The 23864-nt window shown below is 45.0% G+C and overlaps 1 protein-coding gene across 3 annotated transcripts in view; it reads left to right on the top strand.

The window, feature by feature from the left end:
• The window catches only part of polk (polymerase (DNA directed) kappa), a 70376-nt gene extending 46832 nt beyond the window's left edge, over positions 1-23544 (top strand). For 2 of the 3 annotated variants that reach the window (XM_078396639.1, XM_078396638.1), the window contains exons 9-15: positions 875-1041; positions 7973-8005; positions 9277-9373; positions 9561-9732; positions 10757-11893; positions 14211-14253; positions 20985-23544. In XM_078396639.1, the coding sequence (XP_078252765.1) occupies positions 875-1041; positions 7973-8005; positions 9277-9373; positions 9561-9732; positions 10757-11893; positions 14211-14253; positions 20985-21069 (1734 nt within the window). In that variant the 3' untranslated portion in view covers positions 21070-23544. The remainder of the gene's footprint in view (positions 1-874; positions 1042-7972; positions 8006-9276; positions 9374-9560; positions 9733-10756; positions 11894-14210; positions 14254-20984) is intronic. The other variant, XM_078396640.1, reaches the window with a different exon arrangement.
• The last annotated feature ends 320 nt before the right edge of the window (positions 23545-23864 follow it).

A 23864-nucleotide genomic window follows, 5' to 3' on the forward strand; every position in this document is an offset into this window, starting at 1 on the left:
TTGTGTTGTCATTTGTGAGCGGAGCACCAAGGCACATTCTTTGTCTATGCATACTTGGCCAATAAACTTATTCATTCATTCATTCATTTCTAAATTTCAAGATTTGGAGTTACACACAAACTTCCGGTTACTTGACATCATTAAGATGTACAATATTGAAAATAATCAATTGCTATTGGAATGCAACATTTCGTCTCTGGAGAACTAGAAAACAAGGGAACAGATGTTATGCTATTCATGGAGCACGGTGGGATGTTCTGGGTTTAACATTTCGGGGTGCAAAATTGTCACATAGAGTGACCAGAAAGTTCTTGGACTCTTGGGGCTAAATCACAAAGTGAAATCATACAAACTAAGGTTGTGCAGACACAAGAAATTGCAGATGCTTGAATCTTGCGTAGAACGCAAGTACTTGCGTAGAGTAAAAGCTGGGGTAACTCCGCAGGTCAGGAGGCATCTCTGGGGAACATGGATAGACGACGTGTTGGGTCTGAAGAAGTCTGAAGAAGAGTCCTGAACCGAAAAACTGCCTATCCATGTCCTCCAGAGATGCTGTCTGACCCGCTGAGTTACTCCAGCACTTTGCGTACCAAACTCAGGTTATGTTTGCTGAAATGTAACCAACAAACCATCTGCCTTGCCTCTCTCAGCACCTTCTCCTCCATTGTGATTCTCTTGACCACTGCTTTTGGACAACAAAATAATAATTTTATTATGCTAGTCCTATTAAAGCCCCGTCTTGAATATTGCTTGATGATGCTTTTGTAAAGTAGTATAGGATGTTTTACTTAAATAAAGGCATATAAATTTTTGCATTTGCCATTTTACTATTCGATTATTAAAAATTTGCTTTGCTTGCTTCTTTTAACTGTAGGTACCTGGTATAGGAAAGGTAACAGAAAAAATGCTGAATGCTTTGGGAATTACAACATGCGTTGGACTGTGCCAGCAGGGGGCCATGTTGTCCTTGCTCTTCACTGAGAGTACATGGTACCATTTTCTACACATCTCACTTGGCCTGAGTGGGACGCACCTTGAAAGGTAAATAAGCTGCTTATGAAAGAATGAGTATTTTGGAAAAGTAGGTTGTAACAAACATGATTTGTTAGTTTGAATGTTATTAAACAATTACAAAATGTAAAACCCTTGCGAAGAAAAGAATGCTTATGAATAGGTGCCGTTTCAGGTCGGTACCCTTCTACAGATGAAACTTTTTTCAGCGACCCGACCCGAAACGTCACCTATCCATGTTCTCCAGAGATGCTGCCTGACCTGCTGAGTCACCCCAGCATTTTGTGTCATTTATTTGTAAACCAGCAACTGCAGTTCCTTGTTTCTACGAAGAATGATTATGTTAACAGAATTTATTTGAACATTATTTTTTAACATTTTATGTTATTTGAAAATACTCCCCTCTGGTATGAATATTGATTTCTCTAACTTCAAGTAACCCATGCATCCCCTCTCTCTCAATAGACAGTAGACAATAGGTGCAGGAGGAGGCCATTCGGCCCTTCGAGCCAACACCGCCATTCAATGTGATCATGGCTGAACATTCTCAATCAGTACCCCGTTCCTGCCTTCTCCCCATACCCCCTGACTCCGCTATCCTTAAGAGCTCTATCTAGCTCTCTCTTGAATGCATTCAGAGAATTGGCCTCCATTGCCTTCTGAGGCAGAGAATTCCACAGATTCACAACTCTCTGACTGAAAAAGTTTTTCCTCATCTCAGTTCTAAATGGCCTACCCCTTATTCTTAAACTGTGGCCCCTTGTTCTGGACTCCCCCAACATTGGGAACATGTTTCCTGCCTCTAACGTGTCCAACCCCTTAATAATCTTGTACGTTTCGATAAGATCTCCTTCCCTTCCCACCCTAGTCATTGGACTAGTTTCACTATTGTTCTGTTGAGTGTTACTGTTTGTATAACTCATTATCACCTACCCCACAGCCTACAATGGCTTGTGGGCTCCACTTGTCCTTGATCATTGTTGCTTTTTCCATATCTTTCATTCATTCATTTGTCCTACGTACCTATATCTCTCGTTTCCCTTTCCCCTGACTCTCAGTATGAAGATGGGGCTCAACCTGAAAAGTCACCTATTCCTTTTCTGCAGAGATGCTGCCTGGCCGGCTGAGTTACTCCAGCTTTTTGCGCCTGCCATCTTTTATTTGAACATACCTGCCTACTAAGTAATTACTTTTTTTACTGGTCATTCATTCAACAAACAAGTTGGATGTGTACCTCATTCAAGTAAAATTGGATGGAGAACACTAATGGAGAGTGATTTAAAGTGGTGACTGATAGGATAATATGTTTAAAAAGAGTGGAGGTCCCTGTGGAGTGATTCACGTGCACCACATGTTTTACACTCAATGTTCTTGATGTGGCTCTTCAACATCAGCGAAACCAAGCTTGATTACAAAAGCTTTTCACTGTACCTCAGTACACCTGACAATAAAGTAAACTGAACTGGTTAGGCTACCATTTGCAGAGAACTTGCCTGCAATGAACATCTTGATCTTATGGTCGCAAGTCACTTCAATTCCCCTTCCCATTCTCACATCAGCATGTCTGGCCCCAGCCTTCTCCACTGTCATGGTGAGGATTAATGCAAACTAGACGAGCAACTCTTGTAACTTCATCAGTCTGAAGTAGGGTCTCGACCTGAAACGTCACCCTTCCTTCTCTCTAGAGATGCTGCCTGTCCCGCTGAGTTACTCCAGCATTTTGTGTCTATCTTGTAACTTCATACTCTACTTGGGTATCATATAAGCCAATGGTATGAACATTGAATTTTCCAATTTCAGGTTGCCATGGTCTCTGTGTGCCTTTCTCACTTCTAGTAGCCTACCTTGGTTCTGTCACTCTTCATTGTTCCCATCTTGATCTGCCCATCTTGATCTATCCACCTTCTCCGCAGGCCCACCCATCCTCTCCCTTCCCCATCAGGTTCCATCTGCCCATCACCCCTCCTTCATCTGGATCCATTTGTCAGCTACCTGCCCCCCTCTCTACCTTTTCCCTCACCACCTTTCCCCTCCTCTGCCCTCCTCTCCCCTTCATTCATCTGATTTCCCCTATTGTCTCCCAATTCCTGAGTGGCCCTTCCCTCTCCCCTCTTTATATTGACTGTCTTCCCTACTCTCGGATACATGAAGCAGGGCACAACCTGAATTGTTGACTTTCCCTTAGCCTCCATAGACGCTGCGTGAGCTGTTGAGTTCCTCTGGAACAAATTTAATAATCTTACAGGAAAGGGCTTATGAATGGACTTGTTGTTGGAAAGAATGGGACTTACTTTTTATCTTGAATCTTTGTGCAGGTTATAAATCTTGTATTTTATCTAAATGCTGCATGTAGAATTTCGACAAAGATTGATCGGCGGGGATTCTGTGAAAACTTTTGTGGCCTCAATGGCCATCTAGTGGGAGGACAAGGTTAAGTAGTTGTTGAAATTGAAATCTTTGGGCTTGATCATTTTGTGTTAACTGTGCTTTCAACTGTCGGGGGACATTTTCGAAATAATCCAACCAATTGCAATTTTACTTCTGACGATTGGGAATCATGCATTTTAAAGTTGAATCTGAAAAATATTGAACAGGACTTGACATGATTCTGACTAGAACAATTCTTGATTAGAACAGGTGTCAAGGGTTATGGGGAGAAGGCAGGAAAATGGGATTAGGAGGCAGAGATCAGCCATGATTGAATAGCGGAGTAGACTCGATGGGCCGAATGGCCTAATTCTACTCTTATAACTTGTGAACTTGTGAACATGGTAGGAAGGAACTGCAGATGATGGTTTAAACCGAAGATAGACACAAAAAGCTGGAGTAACTCAGCCAGACAGGCAGCAACTCTGGAGAAAAGGGACAGGTGACATTTCAGGAAAAGGAACCTATTCCTTTTCTCCAGAGATGCTGCCTGACCCACTGAGTTACTCCAACTTTTTGTGTCTATCTCGAGGACTTAACATGGGTTTGTTTCAGATGTAAATCCAAAAATGTTAATGATCAAGTAAATAATTGAGTAAATGAAAACACCACCCAGAAAGTAAATTAAAATGTCATGGGAAATGCACCTGGCACTTGGGTGTGCCAGGACTTGAGTTTTAGAGTCAGTCTGCAATGGTGTGTGTGCAGCTGCAGATATAATAATAATAATAATAATAAGCATCTATTTTATATAGCGCTTTACCAGGTGCTCAAAGCGCTTTACAAAAACAGTCATAACATAAAAACAAACAGACAAACTATCCTGACGGAGAAGCGGCGAACAAACAGCGCCAGCGTCCTCTCACGTCAGGGTCCGGCAGTAGACAACAAAAAGCACAGGACACACAGATACAATTTTAACACAAACAGCCATCACAGTGATTGCTCCAGGCACACCCTCACTGTGATGGAAGGCTAAGAAAAGTCATTATCTCCTCCTCATTCTTCTCCCGTGGCGCCACGAGGCGATCGAGACTCCCAACTTTTGAAGCCCCCACCGGGCGATGGAAAGTCCCAGGGTCGAGCCGAGCAGGCCGATGAAGGTCCTGAGCCCCCACCGGGCGATGGAAAGTGCCGCGGCCAGGCCACGCAGGGCGATGAGGGGCCTGCGAGCGGGTCGATCGTACCTCGCGCTTCGGGGCGGTCGAAGCTGCTACGGCTGGAGCTCCCGAAAGCCGGTCGCCAGCCAGGGACCTGCGAGCTCCCGATGTTGCGGTCTACAGGGCCCATGGCCGAAGCCTCCGAGATGGTAAGTCCAGGCCCTGCGACCGGAGTCTTCAAGGTCGATCCCAGCTGGAGGCCGCCGACTCCACGATGTTAGGCCATAGCGCGAACGGAGGAGATACGACACGGTAAAGGTCGCATCTCCGTTGAGGAGGAGATTAGAAAAAAAATGTTTCCACCACCCCCCACATAAACAGAGTTAAAAATAGAACAAAACGTACATTAAACGATGACAATAGACAAAAAACAAAAAAAAGACAGAGAGACTGCCGGTGAGCCGCAGCTGCAGAACACAGCCACGCCCCCTTATATATATATAGCCAGAAAGGCAATTTCAGGGCACTCTGTCGGAGAATCCTTTTTAAAATTAAGATTCAGGGGTCAGCCGTAGATTGTTTTAATTACAAAAACCATATCTGGACTTTTGAAACGTTACGATCAAATAATCAGTAGTCTGTCATTGTGCAAATCGAATTGAAATAGCCGTAATGCAAAAATGTGTTCAGTGGTGTCTATCCTACCAAGATTTAGAACGTACTGTGTACGTGTTTAGAACTCTGAAACATCCCATTGATGTCTGTCTGAATAACATCACATGTATCTCACAGGCAGACCCCATGAATGCATGCAGTTTTTGTTGGTCCATGACAGGAAGGATGTGGGAGTGTTGTAGAGGGCACATAAAAGGTTTTACCAGAATGCTGCCCGGGTGAGAGGATTTTAGGTACATGGTGTATATTGGACAGGTTGTTTACACCAGAATGTCGGAGGTTGAGGGGAAACCTGATAGAAGTATATAATATTCTATAGCTCAGACCTATAGTTGACAGGACTAGAGGATCTGAAATATAGGGAGAGGTTGAGTAGGCTGGGACTCTATTCCTTGGAGCACAGGAAGATGACGAGTGATCTTTTAGAGTGATCTCTAAAGCCTGGTATAAAATCATCAGAGGAATAGGTGCACAGAGTCTCTTGCCCAGATTAGGGGAATCGAGAACCAGAGGACAAAGATTTAAGATGAAGGGGAAAAGATTTAATAGGAATTTGAGGAGCAACTTTTTCACACAAAGGGTGGTGGGTGTATGGAACTAGCTGCCAGAGGAGGTAGTTGAGGCAGGGACTATCACAATGTTTAAGAAACAGTTGGATAGGTACATGGATAGGACCGGTTTGGAGAGATATGGACCAAATGCAGGCAGACAAGTATAACTGGGACATATTGGGCAGAAGACAAGTATAACTGGGACATATTGGACAAAAATCTGTTTAGATTTTTTTTGGAGATACAGCGCAGAAACAGGCCCTTCGGCCCACCCAGCGATCCCCACACATTAACACTATCCTACACCCTAGGGACAATTTTTACATTTGCCCAGCCAATTAACCTACAAACCTGTACTTCTTTGGAGTGTGGGAGGAAACCGAAGATCTCGGAGTAAACCAACGCAGGTCACGGGGAGAACGTACAAACTCTGTACAGACGGCGCCCGTAGTCAGGATCGAACCTGAGTCTCCGGCGCTGCATTCGCTGTAAGGCAGCAACTCTACCGCTGCGCCACCGTGCCGCCCAGCGTGTTTCCACGCTGTATCATTCTTTAGCTGACTCTATGACTCTATATTATGTGAGGCATGGATATGGTAGATAGTCAGAACCTTTATCTCAAGATGAATATGTCAAAGACTAGAAGGCATAGTTTTAAGATGAAAGGGGCAAAGTTTAAAGGTGTGACAATAGACAATAGACAATAGGTGCAGGAGTAGGCCATTCAGCCCTTCGAGCCAGCACCGCCATTCAATGCGATCATGGCTGATCACTCTCAATCAGTACCCCGTTCCTGCCTTCTCCCCATACCCCCTCACTCCGCTATCCTTAAGAGCTCTATCCAGCTCTCTCTTGAAAGCATCCAACGAACTGGCCTCCACTGCCTTCTGAGGCAGAGAATTCCACACCTTCACCACTCTCTGACTGAAAAAGTTCTTCCTCATCTCCGTTCTAAATGGCCTACCCCTTATTCTTAAACTGTGGCCCCTTGTTCTGGACTCCCCCAACATTGGGAACATGTTTCCTGCCTCTAATGTGTCCAATCCCCTAATTATCTTTTATGTTTCAATAAGATCCCCCCTCATCCTTCTAAATTCCAGTGTATACAAGCCTAATTGCTCCAGCCTTTCAACATACGACAGTCCCGCCATTCCGGGAATTAACCTAGTGAACCTACGCTGCACGCCCTCAATAGCAAGAATATCCTTCCTCAAATTTGGAGACCAAAACTGCACACAGTACTCCAGGTGCGGTCTCACCAGGGCCCGGTACAACTGTAGAAGCGGGGCAAGTTTTTTTTCCACAGGTGGTGGTGGTTGCCTTGAACATGCTGCCAGAGTAGTGCTGGAGGCAGATACGATAGTAGCATTAAAAAGGCTTTACATTGGCACATGGACAAGCAGGTGAAGGAAGGATATGGATCTTGTGCAGGTAGATGAGGTTAGTTCATTGTGGGCCGAAGGACATGTTCCTGTGCTGTACTTTTTTTATGTTTGTCCATAAATATAATAAGAGAGAGGCCTGGAAAATTTGTCATCTGCAGGAAAGAAGTAGATGGAGAAAAATCAAACACTAAATGGAAATGAGGAAAGTTGGAACAACACTAAGGGAAGCCTTAGCCTTGAAGTTTCTAAACTTTAATAACCCAACCTTTCTCCTTGTACTCAAATCAATTACTTCATATTTTTAATTTTTTTTCATATTTCAGATACAGCGCGGAAACAGGCCTTTTCGGCCCACCAAGTCCGCGCCGCCCAGCGATCCCCGCACACTAACACTATCCTACACACACTAGGGACAATTTTTACATTTACCCAGTCAATTAACCTACATACCTGTACGTCTTTGGAGTGTGGGAGGAAACCGAAGATCTCGGAGAAAACCCACGCAGGTCACGGGGAGAACGTACAAACTCCTTCCAGTACAGCACCCGTAGTCAGGATCGAACCTGAGTCTCCGGCGCTGCATTCGCTGTAAAGCAGCAACTCTACCGCTGCGCCACCGTGCCGCCAAATTCATAAATCAAAAAGATCAACACTAAGATAAACACAAAGTTTGCTGCACTTTAAAGGCCAAATGCATATTAATACAAAATTACTCCAATTTGAAGAGAGAATTTGAACTTCATTTTTCAAATATTTCCCTTTGTTAGCTTTGCACATTTGGATAAAATAATACAATTAACACTGGCAATTCTTTTTATTGTAGAGATGGCGATCGGAAGAGTATGAGCATAGAAAGGTGAGTCCATTTTGATTTTTCACATCTGTCTATGTTGTTCTTGTGCAGCGTAGATTTACTAGGTTAATTCCCGGAATGGCGGGACTATCATATGTTGAAAGACTGGAGCGACTAGGCTTGTATACACTGGAATTTAGAAGGATGAGAGGAGATCTTATCGAAACGTATAAGATTATTAAGGGGTTGGACACGTTAGAGGCAGGAAACATGTTCCCAATGTTGGGGGAGTCCAGAACAAGGGGCCACAGTTTAAGAATAAGGGGTAGGCCATTTAGATCGGAGATGATGAAAAACTTTTTCAGTCAGAGAGTTGTGAATCTGTGGAATTCTCTGCCTCAGAAGGCAGTGGAGGCCAATTCTCTGAATGCATTCAAGAGAGAGCTGGATAGAGCTCTTAAGGATAGCGGAGTCAGGGGGTATGGGGAGAAGGCAGGAACGGGGTACTGATTGAGAATGATCAGCCATGATCACATTGAATGGCGGTGCTGGCTCGAAGGGCCGAATGACCTCCTCCTGCACCTATTGTCTATTGTCTATTGTTAACTCATCATTAAAGCCTCGTAAGTGAAAAGCTGTTATTTGTCTTTATGCACTCGACAAATTTCTTCAGAGAGCGTAGCGTAACCAAAGGAAATCGAGAAAACCATGTTCTAATATGTAAGCAGTAAGTAGAAAGCATATAACGTGGAAAGAGAACTACAGCCTGGGTAAGGTGCAAAGGTAACTGAAGGCTTGGTTGTCAACAGTAGAGCATAGAAAGCGAGATCATCATGAACCACTGGGACTGGAAGAAATTGGGGAAAGGGGGTAAAATAAGATTAGCAGGAATAGTCATTATAGTAAAGGTTATATAATAAAATGATTGCTCAGGGCGGCATGGTGGCACAGCGGTAGAATTGCTGCCTTACAGCGCTCACAGCGCCAGAGACCTGAGTTCGATCCCGATTACGGGTGCTGTACTGTACGAAGTTTGTACATTCTCCCTGTGACCATATGCATTTTCTCCGAGATCTTTGGTTTCCTCCCACACCTCCAAAGATGTACAGGTTTGTAGGTGAATTGGCTCGGTATAAATGTAAAACTGTCCCTAGTTTGTGTAGGATAGCGTTAATGTGCGGGGATCGCTGGTCAGTGCTGACTCAGTGGGCCGAAGGGCCTGTTTCCACGCTATCTCGAAACTAGACTAAAATAAAAGCAGTTAATATCATCAAAATATCTACATTTTCTGGCTTTGGCTCCTGTGTGAAGAAGAATTTATTTTTAAATTGTAGGACCTTCAGCGAAATCAGTAAAGCATCGGAGCAGTACGGCTTATGTCGCGAACTTTGTCATGATCTTGAGGAAGATCTTCAGAAAGAAGGACTAAAGGTACAGCTTTGTCCATTTTATCTGTTTTTAGAAATCAAAAAATTTCTGAAGTTTTATTTTCCTCTTGGCCGTGTGTAAATCGAATGGTTTAAGATGTAATTCACAAAAATAGCGAACCCGACAAGAAGCCTGCGTTCCTTGTATAAAGGATATTCAAGGACTCAAAGTAATTCTTCTAAATTCTTAGGGAAAGACCGTAACTCTAAAATTGAAGAATATAAACTTTGAAGTGAAGACAAGAGCTTGCACAGTTCCAGCAGCAGTTTCTAAGGAAGAAGAAATTTATGCTGTGGCATCCGAGTTATTAAAGACTGAGATTGATGGCCTGCATCCTCAACCACTCAGACTCAGACTAATGGGTAATGTATGATAGACATTTCTGAATAAAGGTATTCAGCTGCAGATCAATACGTGTTCAGTTTAATAGCTACTTGCCATTCATTTTGACTTGGTAGTCCTTTTGGCCACTTTGAAGCGATGACGAAAGTTGACTATCATCAGTATAAAGCCCATTGCCCTTTTATTTGGGCTCCACGTGTTTTCATTTGCAAATCCCAGTCCCATAATTTGAGGGAGTAAAATCTACAGGAAGTTGTGCATTAGCAATAAATGCGTGGAAAACTTTGAACTGTGAACTATTTCATTTTATTTGGCAGATATTGTATCATTTCACATTTTTCTTGGATCATACAAAGCCATAAGTCCTTCGTTAGCTGATAGATTGAGGCATTAGCTTGCTTCAACTTGCTTTTCCTGCTGTTAATTCTCTTTGATTAGAAGGATTTAGTGTCTGTATTGAGTCTGCTGGACATCCTTGTACGGATTTGTGGTAAATAGTGGGGCCACTATTTGCCGCTTCATCTCACTGCTATTTGATGTCTTTTCTTTTCTCTTCTTTTTAGCATGCTTTGTTAACAGGGCACGGAATATCTTATAGACAATAGACAATAGGTGCAGGAGTAGGCCATTCGGCCCTTCGAGCCAGCACCGCCATTCAATGTGATCATGGCTGATCATTCTCAATCAGCTGATCATTCCTGCTTTCTCCCCATACCCCCTGACTCCGCTATCCTTAAGAGCTCTAGCTCTCTCTTGAATGTATTCAGAGAATTGGTCTCCACTGCCCTCTGAGGCAGAGAATTCCACAGATTCACAACTCTCTGACTGAAAAAGTTTTTCCTCATCTCTGTTCTAAATGGCCTACCCCTTATTCTTAAACTGTGGCCCCTGGTTCTGGACTCCCCCAACATTGGGAACATGTTTCCTGCCTCTAATGTGTCCAACCCCTTAATAATCTTTGACTCTTTTTAAAAATTCTCATGGGAACCATTTGATATTATTGCCACCATTGCACAATTTACGTATCGTTGTTTCTCTTGCAAGGTGTGCGTGTTTCTGGATTTGTCCAACAAGACGAGAAGAAATCTCACCAGAGGAGCATCGTCAATTTTTTCCACACGGCAAAATCTGAAAATCCAATTTGCAGTTCTGATTCTGAGTGCATAGATGTCAGGAGCCAAGCTGAACCAGCAGAAATGTCCAAAAAGGAAAGTTTCTTCAATAAAAAGCGGCAACAGAATGATCAGCAGTCCTCTTTCAGCCACGTTCCTGCAGTCAAACAACAAGAAAAGTGTGAACCTGCCACCAACACCCCAGCCTGTAGTATGGAAGAGATGCATCTTAAGGAGAGCGGGCTGATTCCAGCGTTAAAGGTTGCTAACAATTGTTCAAAGTGTTCCAGAAGACAATGCATATCAACTTCAGAGGGACTGGAGAAACAAATTGATCATTGCCACTGTGTAACAGAAGGGGAAGTTAATACTTCAAGCACAAGCAGTACAATCAGGAGGGATGCATCGAGCTTAGATAATGAGTTAAAAAATGAAAAAATAATGAATGTAAATGAACAAAAAGGAGCAGAATTCCAAGAGAGACCCCCGGAAATGTGTCCGAGTGCTACATTTGGAGATGTACTTGGAGGAATTGAAAGTAGCAGCTTTAATCTTGAATCAGCAGTTAAAATCAGCACCTGCACAAGTGACCAGTCAGGTCACCAGATTTGTTTTGAAGCTCACATGCAGCTATCTAATAGCACGGCGGGAACTCCACAGCCCATTGAAGATGCACCCGCTTCAGATGAAGAGTTTTCACACCACAGCAATATATCCAGTAAACTGTCTGGTAACTCGACTGGGGCAACACAGGGAGAGATGCAGTTTGATTTAACTAACTCTAATACCAGCAGGTTAAATCAACCAGCATTTGTACAACTCAACCCATCAATGCAGGGTGATCAGCGACAGTCATTTGAGTCAAAGGGACATGTCAAATCATTAAAACGAAGGCTGTCTTCCCATTCAGAAGAGCCAACCGGACTGGTATGTCCGATTTGCAACATCAGGCAAGGAACATCTGATCTATCATTGTTCAACAGGCATGTTGACATCTGTCTCAACCAAGGGGTTATACAAGAGCTCACTGAAGGATCAATGCAACCAGTTTCCACTTCAAATGGAGGAGGTGAGCAATCACACTTTTATGCAATCAATTACAATGCTGTGACCTATATCCCGGACTCTGTACCTTTCCCTTTTCTCTCCCTATTGCACTTGAGTTTGACGTGATTGTATTTACGTATGGTAGTTTGAGATCTTATCGAAACGTATAAGATTATTACGGGATTGGACACGTTAGAGGCAGGAAACATGTTCCCAATGTTGGGGGAGTCCAGAACAAGGGGCCACAGTTTAAGAATAAGGGGTAGGCCATTTAAAACTGAGATGAGGAAAAACTTTTTCAGTCAGAGAGTTGTGAATCTGTGGAATTCTCTGCCTCAGAAGGCAGTGGAGGCCAATGCATTCAAGAGAGAGCTAGATAGAGCTCTTAAGGATAGCAGAGTCAGGGGGTATGGGGAAAAGGCAGGAACTGGGTACTGATTGAGAATGATCAGCCATGATCACATTGAAAGGCGGTGCTGGCTCGAGGGGCCGAATGGCCTCCTCCTGCACCTATTGTCTATTGGTTTAGTTTAGAGATACAGTGCGAAAACAGGCCCACCGATTCCTCGCTGACCAGTGATCCCCGCACGTTATCAATATCCGACACACAAGGGAAAATATATAATTTTTACCGGAACCAATTAACCTATAAACCTGTACGTCTTTGCAGTGTGGGTAGAAACCGGGGATCCCGGAGAAAACCCGGGATGCAGGTCACAAGGAGAACGTACAAACTCCGTACAGACAAGCACCCATAGTCAGGATCGAACCCGTGTCTCTGGCGCTGCAAGGCAGCAACTCTACCAGTGCGCCACTGTGCATCTGATCTGATTGGATAGGATGCAAAACAAAGCTTCTCATTGTACCTTGATACATGTGACAATAATAAACCTAAACCGGTATTGGGTGTTAAAATTGGAGCCTTTTCAGAGAGAATATATTTCTTCTTCTGGAGGATATTTATGTTGCAATGTGTGGTCTGCAATAAACCTGCCAAGCCATGAATGAAGGGGAGGCCCAATCCTTTAAAGGCCAATAGATTGTAAGCTGGATAAAAAGCCTTTCTTGTGTAGGAAGGAACTGCAGATGCTGATTTAAACCGAAGATAGACACAAAATGCTGGAGTAACTCAGCAGGACAGGCAGCATCTCTGAAGAGAAGGCAAGGCTGATGTTTCGGGTCGAGACCCTTCTTCAGTTTGGGTCAAAACTCTATAGTTTTTGTCATCTACCAAATTTGGGGAATGTGAGGAAACTTCATTCCATGTGTTGCTCTGATGAAGACCAACTGACTACTGACCAGGATTGAAGCTGTTATGTGCACACTATGGCTTTGTAGCATCAAAATTGTATATTTATACAACCTGCTGGTTAGGTTGACATCACGTTTGAAAGAGTTTTAAATCTGAATCATTACAATTAGGAAATAATTTTGGCAAAATAGAATTGTAGTTTGCACATTACATATATACTTTCCAAAGTGCCACATTTGATTAATAAGGGTGTCAGGGGTTATGGGGAGAATGCAGGAGAATGGGATTGAGAGGGAAAGATAGATCAGCCATGGTTGTGTTGTGGAGTAGACTCGATGAGCTGAATGGCCTCATTCTGCTCCAATAACATAAACATATGCACATTTCTGGGTGTGCTGTTAATGTGTTCTCTTCAGTAGGTCGGTTAACTTGAAGCTAAAATGCAGATTGGGTTACCCTCGCATTTCCCAGATGTATAGGTAACAATCTGCTTGCTGGTTCCCTAGTACACGTAAGGGAAATGTTGAGAGTTGGGTGTAATCCTGAGTTTGAGGTTCTCGGAACAATTTAATGTAAACTGCACATTTGTCCCTAAGATAGACAGACCCTTCCGACTGAAGAAGGGTCTCAACCCAAAACGTCATCCATTCCTTCTCTCCAGAGATGGTGCCTGTCCCGCTGAGTTACTCCCAACATTTGTGTCTATCTTCGGCATAAACCAGCATCAGCAGTTCCTTCTTACACATTTGTTCCTAATCTCTGGTATAATACCACACTGATGCAACAAAAGCTTTTCTCTGTATCCCGGTACACAAGCCAATAAACTAAAATGAAACTGAAACGGCTGCTAAAAAAACATTCTGGCTGCACAACAACCAGTTACAATTGGGAAAGCCTGTTGCTACAACTGGACCTGTTAATCATCTGAGAGCTAACATCCCAAAGGAAAAACAGCTTTGATCTACGCGAGAATAAACAGTGTACTCCAGGGATATCGAGGGTGAATGTGACTTCATTCTTGTGATGTGATTTCTGCGTGTGGGTGAATTAAATGTCATTTGTTTGTTTTTATTGTTGGGCCCATTAGGATTTGGAAAGCAATCTTCAAATTCAATTGTTCGAACAAAAAGGTGAGATAATCTTGGTTACATTGAACTATTACAGTTTATGCATTGCAATAAAAATGTATAGTCAGTTACTTGGCGCAGAGGCAGCTCATGTCCCTGGTGACCATCATGTGGCTGTCTACGCCAATTCATTTTTCACCCTCATCCCCACAAGTCCCACGAATCTCCTGCCAACCACCTACACTAGAGATAATTTACAGCAGCCATTTAACCCACCAGTCAATATGTGTTTGGCACAAGGGAGGAACCCAGCGCATTCAAGGGAAAGTCACATGGTCAAAGTGAGAGCATGTAAAATCCATTCACAAAATGCTGGAGTAACTCAGCAGGTCAGGCAGCATCTCAGGAGAAAAGGAATGGGCGACGTTCCCCTCTGCCCCCACATCAACGAGTTCCGGGTCCGTCATGACGTGGAGCTCTTCTTCTGCCGCCTTGCCTCCGAGCCTTTTTTTTTTTAACAGGCCCTCGCATGTAAAATCCATAGTCGGCACCCAAGGCTAGGATCAGCGGTTGGGAGCCATGAAGTAGCAGCACAGTTGCACAATGTACTATCTATAATTATTTTTAATGGTGATTCAATTCATATTTTTAATAAAAGATTTAATTCATATTCACTCCTGGCACTTGCGGATGTGCTATTCATCGCTTTTTAAAATGCATTGGAGAATTTGGTAGGAATCTTTTGTGACATTTGCTAAATAATAATGAAGAAGGCATACTGTTAGTTTCCAGTTCCAGGTGATAAAAGATGGATTATTGTGAAAGTGCCTTTTCCATATGAACAGGAGTCAAGAAGGTCGAGAGCTGACAGGGCAACATTAAGATCGACGCAAAATCCTGCGTAACTCAGCGGGTCAGGCAGAATCTGGAGAGAAGGAACAGGTGACATTTCGGTTCGAGACCCTTCATCAGACCCGAAACATCACCTGTTCCTTCTCTCCAGAGATGCTGCCTGTCCCTCTGAGTTACTCCAGCATTTTGTGTCTATCTTCGGTGTAAACCAGCATCTGCAGTTCCTTCTTACAGGGCAACATTAAAGATGATCTTGCCTGGTGCTCATGCACTTGCACTGTGATGATCTTTTTTTGTACATCCAGCAAGTTAATCTTTGGTGTTCATGTTGAATAAGTTAATTAAATGCAATGCTGATCAGTGGCACCAGGCTAAAATAAAATTGTCTTGCTGTAGCGACCATAGAGAATGGTCCAGGTCGTCGAACCCTCGGATTGGCCAGCGAGGTCACGTGGGAACGCGACCATGGGGATTGGTCCAGGGAGCGACATCGCTGATTGGCCAGCGATGTCATGTGCGCGTTTGGCGCCCGTTTTAGTCAGTTCGGCGAAGTCTTCAAGGAAGACAGTAAGTTTGTATTGGTTGTCCTGTACCTTGTTGTTTAACTCTGTATTCGTGTATTGCGGCTGCAATAAACTTCGTCTACAACCAACAAGTTTCGGACTCGCCATATTGGTGACCCCGACGTGATCTGGACGATCACCGACTGAGCAGGAACCCGACGCCTCGTTGACGATGACCGAGCAGGGCACACCGGAGTCAAGCGCGGCGGGCGTCCATCTTCCGTTATTTTGGACGTACGCACCGCAAGCTTGGTTTATCCACGCCGAGGCTCAATTCCATATAAAGAAGGTGTCGGACGAATCCACAAAGTACTTCTACCTCGTCAGCGCTCTATCGCCGGACACAACCAAGCGCGTGATGCGGTTCATCGTAAATTCACCTGCGGAAGACAAGTACGAGGCCATGAAGAAGGTATTACTGCGAACCTTCGGGTTTAATAAGCATGGTGGTGCGGCAAAACTTCTGCACCTACCGGATCTTGGAGACCAACTGCCTTCCGTCCTCATGGCCGAAATGATGATGCTAGCCGGTGAGCATACGGATTGCCCGATGTTTGAACAGGCATTCCGCGAGAAACTTCCCGAGGATGTCCGACTGCTGCTCACGGATTGTCCTTTTAAGGACCCCGAAGCATATGCAGCGAAAGCGGACGCGCTCATAGCGGCAAAAAACAAGGCAAGTGGTTCAATCAACAAAGTCTCGACATTGGTGACCACGCCACAGCGACGGCAAGATGGCGCCACGTCTCCCGCCAATTCTTCGAAAGCCCGCCAAAAAGATCCGCACAAGCGCGGCTGGTGCTATTATCACCTACGATGGGGTAACGAATCCCGCAACTGTCGTTTGCCTTGTACCTTCGCGGGAAATGCCTCGGCCGATCGTACATAGGGGCAGTTACGATTGGCCAGAACCGGCGCCTCTATGTCCATGATCGATTCACGGACACAGAATTTTTGGTAGACACGGGAGCCATCGTCAGCATAGTGCCGCCGACCGACCTCGTAACCAGATCGGGTAAGACAGGTCCCACCCTCATCGCGGTTAATGGCAGCCCAATTCGCACTTTCGGTACACGGAAGATGTCCCTTGTGTTAGGCCTCCGCACGTACGAATGGCCATTCATCATAGCCGACGTCAAACAAGCGATCCTGGGCGCAGATTTTCTCTGGGCTTTTTCACTGGTTCCTGATGTCCGCGGTAACGACCTCCGACCCTCTGCCGAAGATGAGCACGTCGCTCCGACAATCGCCTCCTCGCCCAGCCCTACTGTCCAGGCCGTCGTCGCGGCCCCCGACTCGTATGCTGCGATTCTGGCAGAGTTCCCAGAGCTGCTCGTCCAACGTTTTGACGCACCTTCGGCTAAGCACGGTGTGGTCCATCACATCCGCACCGAAGGCCCTCCCGTTTTCGCTCGGGCCAGGAGACTACCGCCAGACAAACTGGTGGTGGCAAGGGCGGAGTTCAGGAAGATGGAGGAAATGGGAATTGTCCGTCAGTCTGACAGCCCGTGGGCCTCGCCGTTACACATGGTCTCCAAGGCATCTGGGGGGTGGAGGCCATGTGGCGATTATCGGCGTCTCAATGCTGTCACCACGGCTGATCGCTACCCCATACCGCACCTACAGGACTTTTCATGTGGGCTGGAAGGAGCGGTGGTGTTTTCCAAAATCGATTTGGTGCGAGGATACCATCAGATTCCGGTGCGACCGGAGGACATACAGAAAACTGCAACTATTACTCCGTTCGGGTTGTTTGAATGGTTGCGTATGCCTTTCGGTTTAAAGAACGCGGCACAGGCTTTCCAGCGACTGATGGACCGCGTGGGCCGGGGTTTACCCTTTTTGTTTATTTATTTGGACGACATCCTGGTCGCCAGCCCCTCAGTGCAGGAACACCAGGTCCATTTGCGGACCGTGTTCCAGCGGCTCCAAGACCACGGGCTCATTATCCAACCCTCCAAATGTCAATTCGGCCTGCCTGCTCTCGATTTTCTAGGGCACAGAATTACTCCTGCCGGCGCCGCCCCTTTGCCCGAGAAGGTAGAGGCTATCCGGGCTTTTCCCAGGCCCACCACAGTAAAAGGGCTGCAGGAGTTCGTAGGCATGGTTAATTTCTACCATAGATTTGTTCCGGCAGCGGCGCGAGTCCTGCGCCCGCTTTTCCAATGCCTTGCGGGGAATCCGGTAGAGTTGTTGTGGTCCCCGACTGCAGAGTCGGCTTTTACAGCAGCTAAAGCAGCCTTGGCAGACGCCACCATGTTGGTCCATCCGAGCCCCTCCGCCCCCACGGCCCTGACGGTTGACGCCTCTGACGTGGCGGTGGGCGGGGTTCTGGAGCAGCAGGTCGGTGGCCGTTGGCAGCCTTTAGCGTTTTTCAGCCGGCAACTAAATTCGGCCAGGATGAAATATAGCGCGTTTGACCGAGAGCTTCTAGCTCTCTATGTAGCTGTCCGTCATTTCAGGTACTTCCTCGAGGGCCGCCCATTTGTGGCATTTACGGACCACAAGCCATTAACATTTGCTTTTTTGAAATTGTCTGACCCATGGTCGGCCCGCCAGCAGCGGCATCTAACTGCTATCTCCGAATTTACCACAGATGTACGTCATGTCGCAGGTAAGCTTAATGCCGTTGCTGACGCCCTGTCTAGACCTGCTTTTCCCCCTATTTCGGCGGTGGACTGCGAAGTGGATCCCCAGGAGCTTGCGGAGGCACAGCTCCTAGCGGATACCGTTTCGGCTTACCGGTCCACCACTTCGGGATTGAAGTTGGCCCAGGTAGCTTGTGGGTCGGAGGGCACGAAAGTCTGGTGCGATGTTTCTCTTCCTCGTCCCAGGCCGGTAGTACCGCCCTCCCTTCAGCGCCGGGTTTTCGATGCCATTCATGGGCTGGCGCACCCGTCCATCCGCTCCACCTCTGCCTTGGTAGCAGCGAGGTTTGTCTGGCATGGCCTGCGGAAACAGGTAGCGGGGTGGGCACGTTCCTGCGTGCCCTGTCAGACCGCTAAAGTCCAGCGCCACGTCCAGCCCCCCGTACAGGATTTCGAGGTCCCGGCTTTTCGTTTTTTCCACATCCACGTGGATTTGGTCGGGCCTTTACCTTCCTCCCGGGGCTACACCCACCTCCTCACGGTGGTGGATCGGTTCACCCGGTGGCCAGAGGCTTTCCCATTGTTTGATATCTCGTCAGCGTCTTGTGCTAGGACTTTGGCCCTTCATTGGGTAGCTCGTTTCGGGGTCCCGGCAGTTATTACAACTGACAGAGGGCCACAGTTCACTTCGTCCCTCTGGGCCGCGCTGGCGGAACTGTACGGGTCCAAGTTACAACCCACAACTGCATATCACCCCCAGGCAAATGGACTCGTAGAAAGGTTCCACCGCCAACTTAAGGTGTCCCTCAGTGCAAGGCTTGAAGGCCCGGACTGGGTAGACCAACTCCCTTGGGTTCTTTTAGGCATCCGGACTGCTCCTAAGCCAGATCTCGGTGCGTCGTCCGCAGAGCTAGTATATGGCTCGACACTTCGAGTACCCGGAGATCTGTTTCCGGACCCTTCAGACCTGCTCCCTACAGTCCCATCAGCGTTAGCATCTCTCCGGGAACGGGTGGGCTCCCTGGCTCCAGTTCCGACTTCACGTCATGGGTGTCCCATGGTACATGAACCGTCTTCCCTGAAGGACTGTGAGTTTGTTTTTCTGCGTAAAGATGCCCATCGCGCCCTGTTGCAGAGGGTCTATCAAGGGCCGTTCCGGGTTTTACGTAAGGGGACGGCTACTTTCACCTTAGACATGGGCGGCAAGAGTGAACTCGTCTCGGTGTCCCGGCTCAAACCGGCCCATTTGGACCCGGATCAACCAGTCCTGGTCGGTCAAACCCCTAGGAGAGGCCGACCTCCGTTAGTTCCGCCCAGTCCGGAAACCCCCGTTCCGGCAGTTCCTCCAGGACCCCCCGTTCCGGCAGTTCCTCCAGGACCCCCCGTTTCGGCAGTTCCTCCAGGACCCCCCGTGCCGGTAGTTCCTCCAGAACCTCTCGTTCTGGCCGTTCCACCAAGTCCGGAACCTCCGGCTCCTGTGGTTCCGGCTGTCCCTCTCCGTACTCGTTATGGTCGCGAAATCCGGCTCCCTGCTAGGTTCCGCACCTCGGGTTCTGGGGGGGGTCATGTAGCGACCATAGAGAATGGTCCAGGTCTTCGAACCCTCGGATTGGCCAGCGAGGTCACGTGGGAACGCGACCATGGGGATTGGTCCAGGGAGCGACATCGCTGATTGGCCAGCGATGTCATGTGTGCGTTTGGCGCCCGTTTTAGTCAGTTCGGCGAAGTCTTCAAGGAAGACAGTAAGTTTGTATTGGTTGTCCTGTACCTTGTTGTTTAACTCTGTATTCGTGTATTGCGGCTGCAATAAACTTCGTCTACAACCAACAAGTTTCGGACTCGCCATATTGCCTCAGATTCTAAGGTTGCAAGTATAGTCTTCAACTGAATTGTCAACCAATATGTAAATTTGCTTTACATAAAATTTGAACATGCGCAACCCTAGAAGTTTGCTTTACATGGAACTGTGGATAAGTGTTTGTTTATCGATCAGCTCTACGGCAGAAATTTAAATGGATCTGTTTTCTTTCCTATATCATTCATTAAAGAATACATAAAATTACATGATCAAAGAATGATATTTTTATCATACCCTCTTGCGTTTCCCCAATGTAATTGGAGCAGAATTTGGCCATTCGGCCCTTCGGCCCTTTGAGTTTACTGATAACTCATATCTGATTTATCTATCCCTCTCAACCCCATTCTCTTGCCTTCTCCCCATAACCCTTGACACCCTTACTAATCAAGCATCTGTCTCCTTCTTAAAAATACCCAATGACTTGGACTCCACAACAGTCTGTGGCAATGGTTCCTCTGAGCATTTTAATATGTATCAACTGGTAACTCAGATTTCACTGTACCTTAATTGGTACATGTGACAATAAATTGATCTTGAAATCTTGAAATATCCCATTGTATTCTAAAGAATATTGCCACCACTTGACAAATTGAAAATCAATCTGAACTTAAGAGAGAGTTAGATTTAGCTCTTGGGGCTAAGGGAATCAAGGGATATGGGGAGAAAGCCGTAATGGGGTACTGATTTTGGATGATCAGCCATGATCATATTGAATGGCCAACTTCTGCACCTATTTTCTATGTTTCTAACATGCCCATGCTTGTTATTGTATTCTATTCATCGTTGCTTGGAAATCCTAGTTCAATCTTAAACCAACGAAAACTTATTTCAGCTATCTCTTACGGTGTGGCGTGTCGGAAGAGGCCCGAAATAAAGGCACAACGGTCTTGTTTTTTTGTAAATGACACTTATTTAATATTCACTTGTTTTCAGGACTGGATCTACAGCCCAACAACCAATGACCAAGAAAGCAAAGTGCAATACTCCCACAAACACAATTGACAGATTTTTTAAATGAATGGTCTCAATCTAACAAATAATTAATTTTATAGCACTTTGAATGGCCTGCATTACAAAGCCCCATTTGGCATCGAGCACTTTTTATATATTCAATAAATTCCACTGGATTGGTGATTTTATATTTGATTAGGTTGCTAAAGAGTTGTTTCTCACATTAGCCAATCCATGCACTAGAACTAGATGTTAAGAAATCATACCTGTTACCATAATATATTAATGTTATCAATTGAATTTACTAGTAAATAATATTTAATGGTTTCATTTTTTAAACAAGTATCAGTACACATTTTGAAATAAAGAACACAGTTGGGTACTTAAATCATGTGATATACAAAAAAAGTAAAGAAAATCTTTATATTATAGTAATGTATTCAGTTCTTTAAGTATGTTCAGTCTGATTTATTGTTCATATTTTAAGCTATTTATGGAAAGATGTAAAACTGTACTCATTGAGTTATTTTATTAAACGCTGGAAATATTGCTATTAGTGAACATTACTTTGCAGTTGACATGATGAGATTTGGTTCTGACCAGTTTTACTTAAATATACTGCTATCTATTAAAATCCACATTACATGCTATTGTATGGTTAGTTCTTCTGGATCTGTTTGAATGCACCTTGTCATCTGGTCAAATATTTAATACTATTTATGTGATATTTTGTTCTAAAACATGTATTTGTAAGCAAGAAAAGATACAAAGTGCTGGACTCAGCAGGTCAGGCAGCATCCCTGGAGAACATGGATAGGTGACATTTCGGTTCGGGAGGACTTCAGACTGAAGACTAATATATAGAAACATAGAAAATAGGTGCAGGAGTAGGCCATTCGGCCCTTCGAGCCAGCAACAACATTCAATATGATCATGGCTGATCATCCAAAATCAGTACCCTGTCCCTGCTTTCTCCCCATATCACTTGATTCCATTACCCCTAAGAGCTAAATCTGACTCTTTTTTGATATCCAGTTCTTTAAGTTTGTTTAATCTGACTTATTATTCATAAGGCTGTGTTATTCCAGCACATTGTGTCTTTTTTTTTGTTGTAAATCGGCATCTGCAGTACATTATTTCTACATGACTATCATACTGAGAGAAGCTCTTTAATAAACCAATTACTTGCATTATTAGTTCAGGTTAAATGCATTAGTTAGGTGAGGGACATTTGCTTCCCCCATATGAATGAGCACCACTTTTTATGCATGTATGCCAAACAGGATGATCCAATGCTTGTTGTTCCCATATTGTGTATCAATATTGAAACTCTTCAGGGATGTTCTAATGAGTTTTTGAATCTCAAACTAATCAAGGACATGTCCCATTCCTCCTCCCTGCTCTTGTCTGGCAGAATGGACAGAAGCTTAAAACCGCACCATTAGACTCAGGAACAGCTTCCTCCCCTCTTATCAGGCTTCGAAACGGTCCTTCCATATCATATCATATCATATCATATATCTACAGCCGGAAACAGGCCTTTTCGGCCCTCCAAGTCCGTGCCGCCCAGTGATCCCCGTACATTAACACTATCCTACACCCACTAGGGACAATTTTTACATTTACCCAGCCAATTAACCTACATACCTGCACGTCTTTGGAGTAATTGAGGATACTGTCCTGTCTCGAAACTAAACTGTACCATTGTACAGGAAAGAACTGCAGATGCTGGTTTAAATCAAAGGTACACACAAAATGCTGGAGTAACTCAGCGGGACAGGCAGCATCTCTGGAGAGAAGGAATGGGTGACATTTCGGGGGAGACCTTTCTTCAGACGGATCATGTACCATGGTACACGTGGCCATAATAATAAGACTAAACCTCTTTTGCCGCCCATCATGTGATCGTTTGCCCTCTGTCAGCTCTCCATGGAGTAACTGCTTTGATATACTATTGTCAGACATGTCCTGCTCACCTGATCTGTGATTCTTTCAACAATGCGTGGATGTTGCAGATCGCAATAGTGCTGCCATCTTGTGCCCTGGCTGTGTGGCACAAATATTGTGATAAGAGTTGGTGGGATGTGTGTTGTTTGGTCAATTAATCATGTATTAATATTTCTGGTAAAATAGTCCTTGACATTTTTCATCCATAAATTAATTGATACAGCTTGAAATGTATCGTATTTACTTCTCTGTGTAATCACACCTTCTGTAAAAACATATTTTTCTTGCCTGGAGTATGTTGGAAGATACAGATTTCTTGCATTACACTTGGAACCACACAGAGTGTAAATTTGTCGCAAAGTATATTTGGTTTCTGAAACTGTAAAACTTTGGAATAAACTGTTGGGAAGAGCGTGCCAAGCTTTACCCTGATTGAGTTCTTATCGGATTTGTTTGTTCTATCATCTACAATAGATATCATGTATCTATACAATGTAAATGGCTCGATTGTAATCATGTATTGTCTTTCCGCTGACTGGATAGCACGCAACAAAAGCTTTTCACTGTACTTCGGTACACGTGGCAATAAACTAAACTGAACTAGTGCAAACCATTGTCCAAACTGAGGAGTTGCTGGCTCTCTTAGACTGTATTTAGGACCCACAAATGGGGATTCAAGGCAAGATGCACACTATTCCCAGCCATGGATTTTGTCAAGATTACTTGGTTCAAGGCTGTTAAATCAAAATGTTGAACTTTTGAATCTGAGTCTCCATCTTTATCAATTGTCCATATACTGCAAAAATACACAACTGAAAGTAAGGCCTGTGATAGATTTTATGACTGTAGGAGAGTTTGAAGAAGGGAAATAGGAGATGAATTTGTGTTGGCATTGGTTTTATTACTGTACTGCCA

Source organism: Rhinoraja longicauda, chromosome 3 (genome assembly GCF_053455715.1).
Source record: "Rhinoraja longicauda isolate Sanriku21f chromosome 3, sRhiLon1.1, whole genome shotgun sequence".
Classification (NCBI taxonomy): Eukaryota; Metazoa; Chordata; class Chondrichthyes; order Rajiformes; family Arhynchobatidae; genus Rhinoraja; species Rhinoraja longicauda.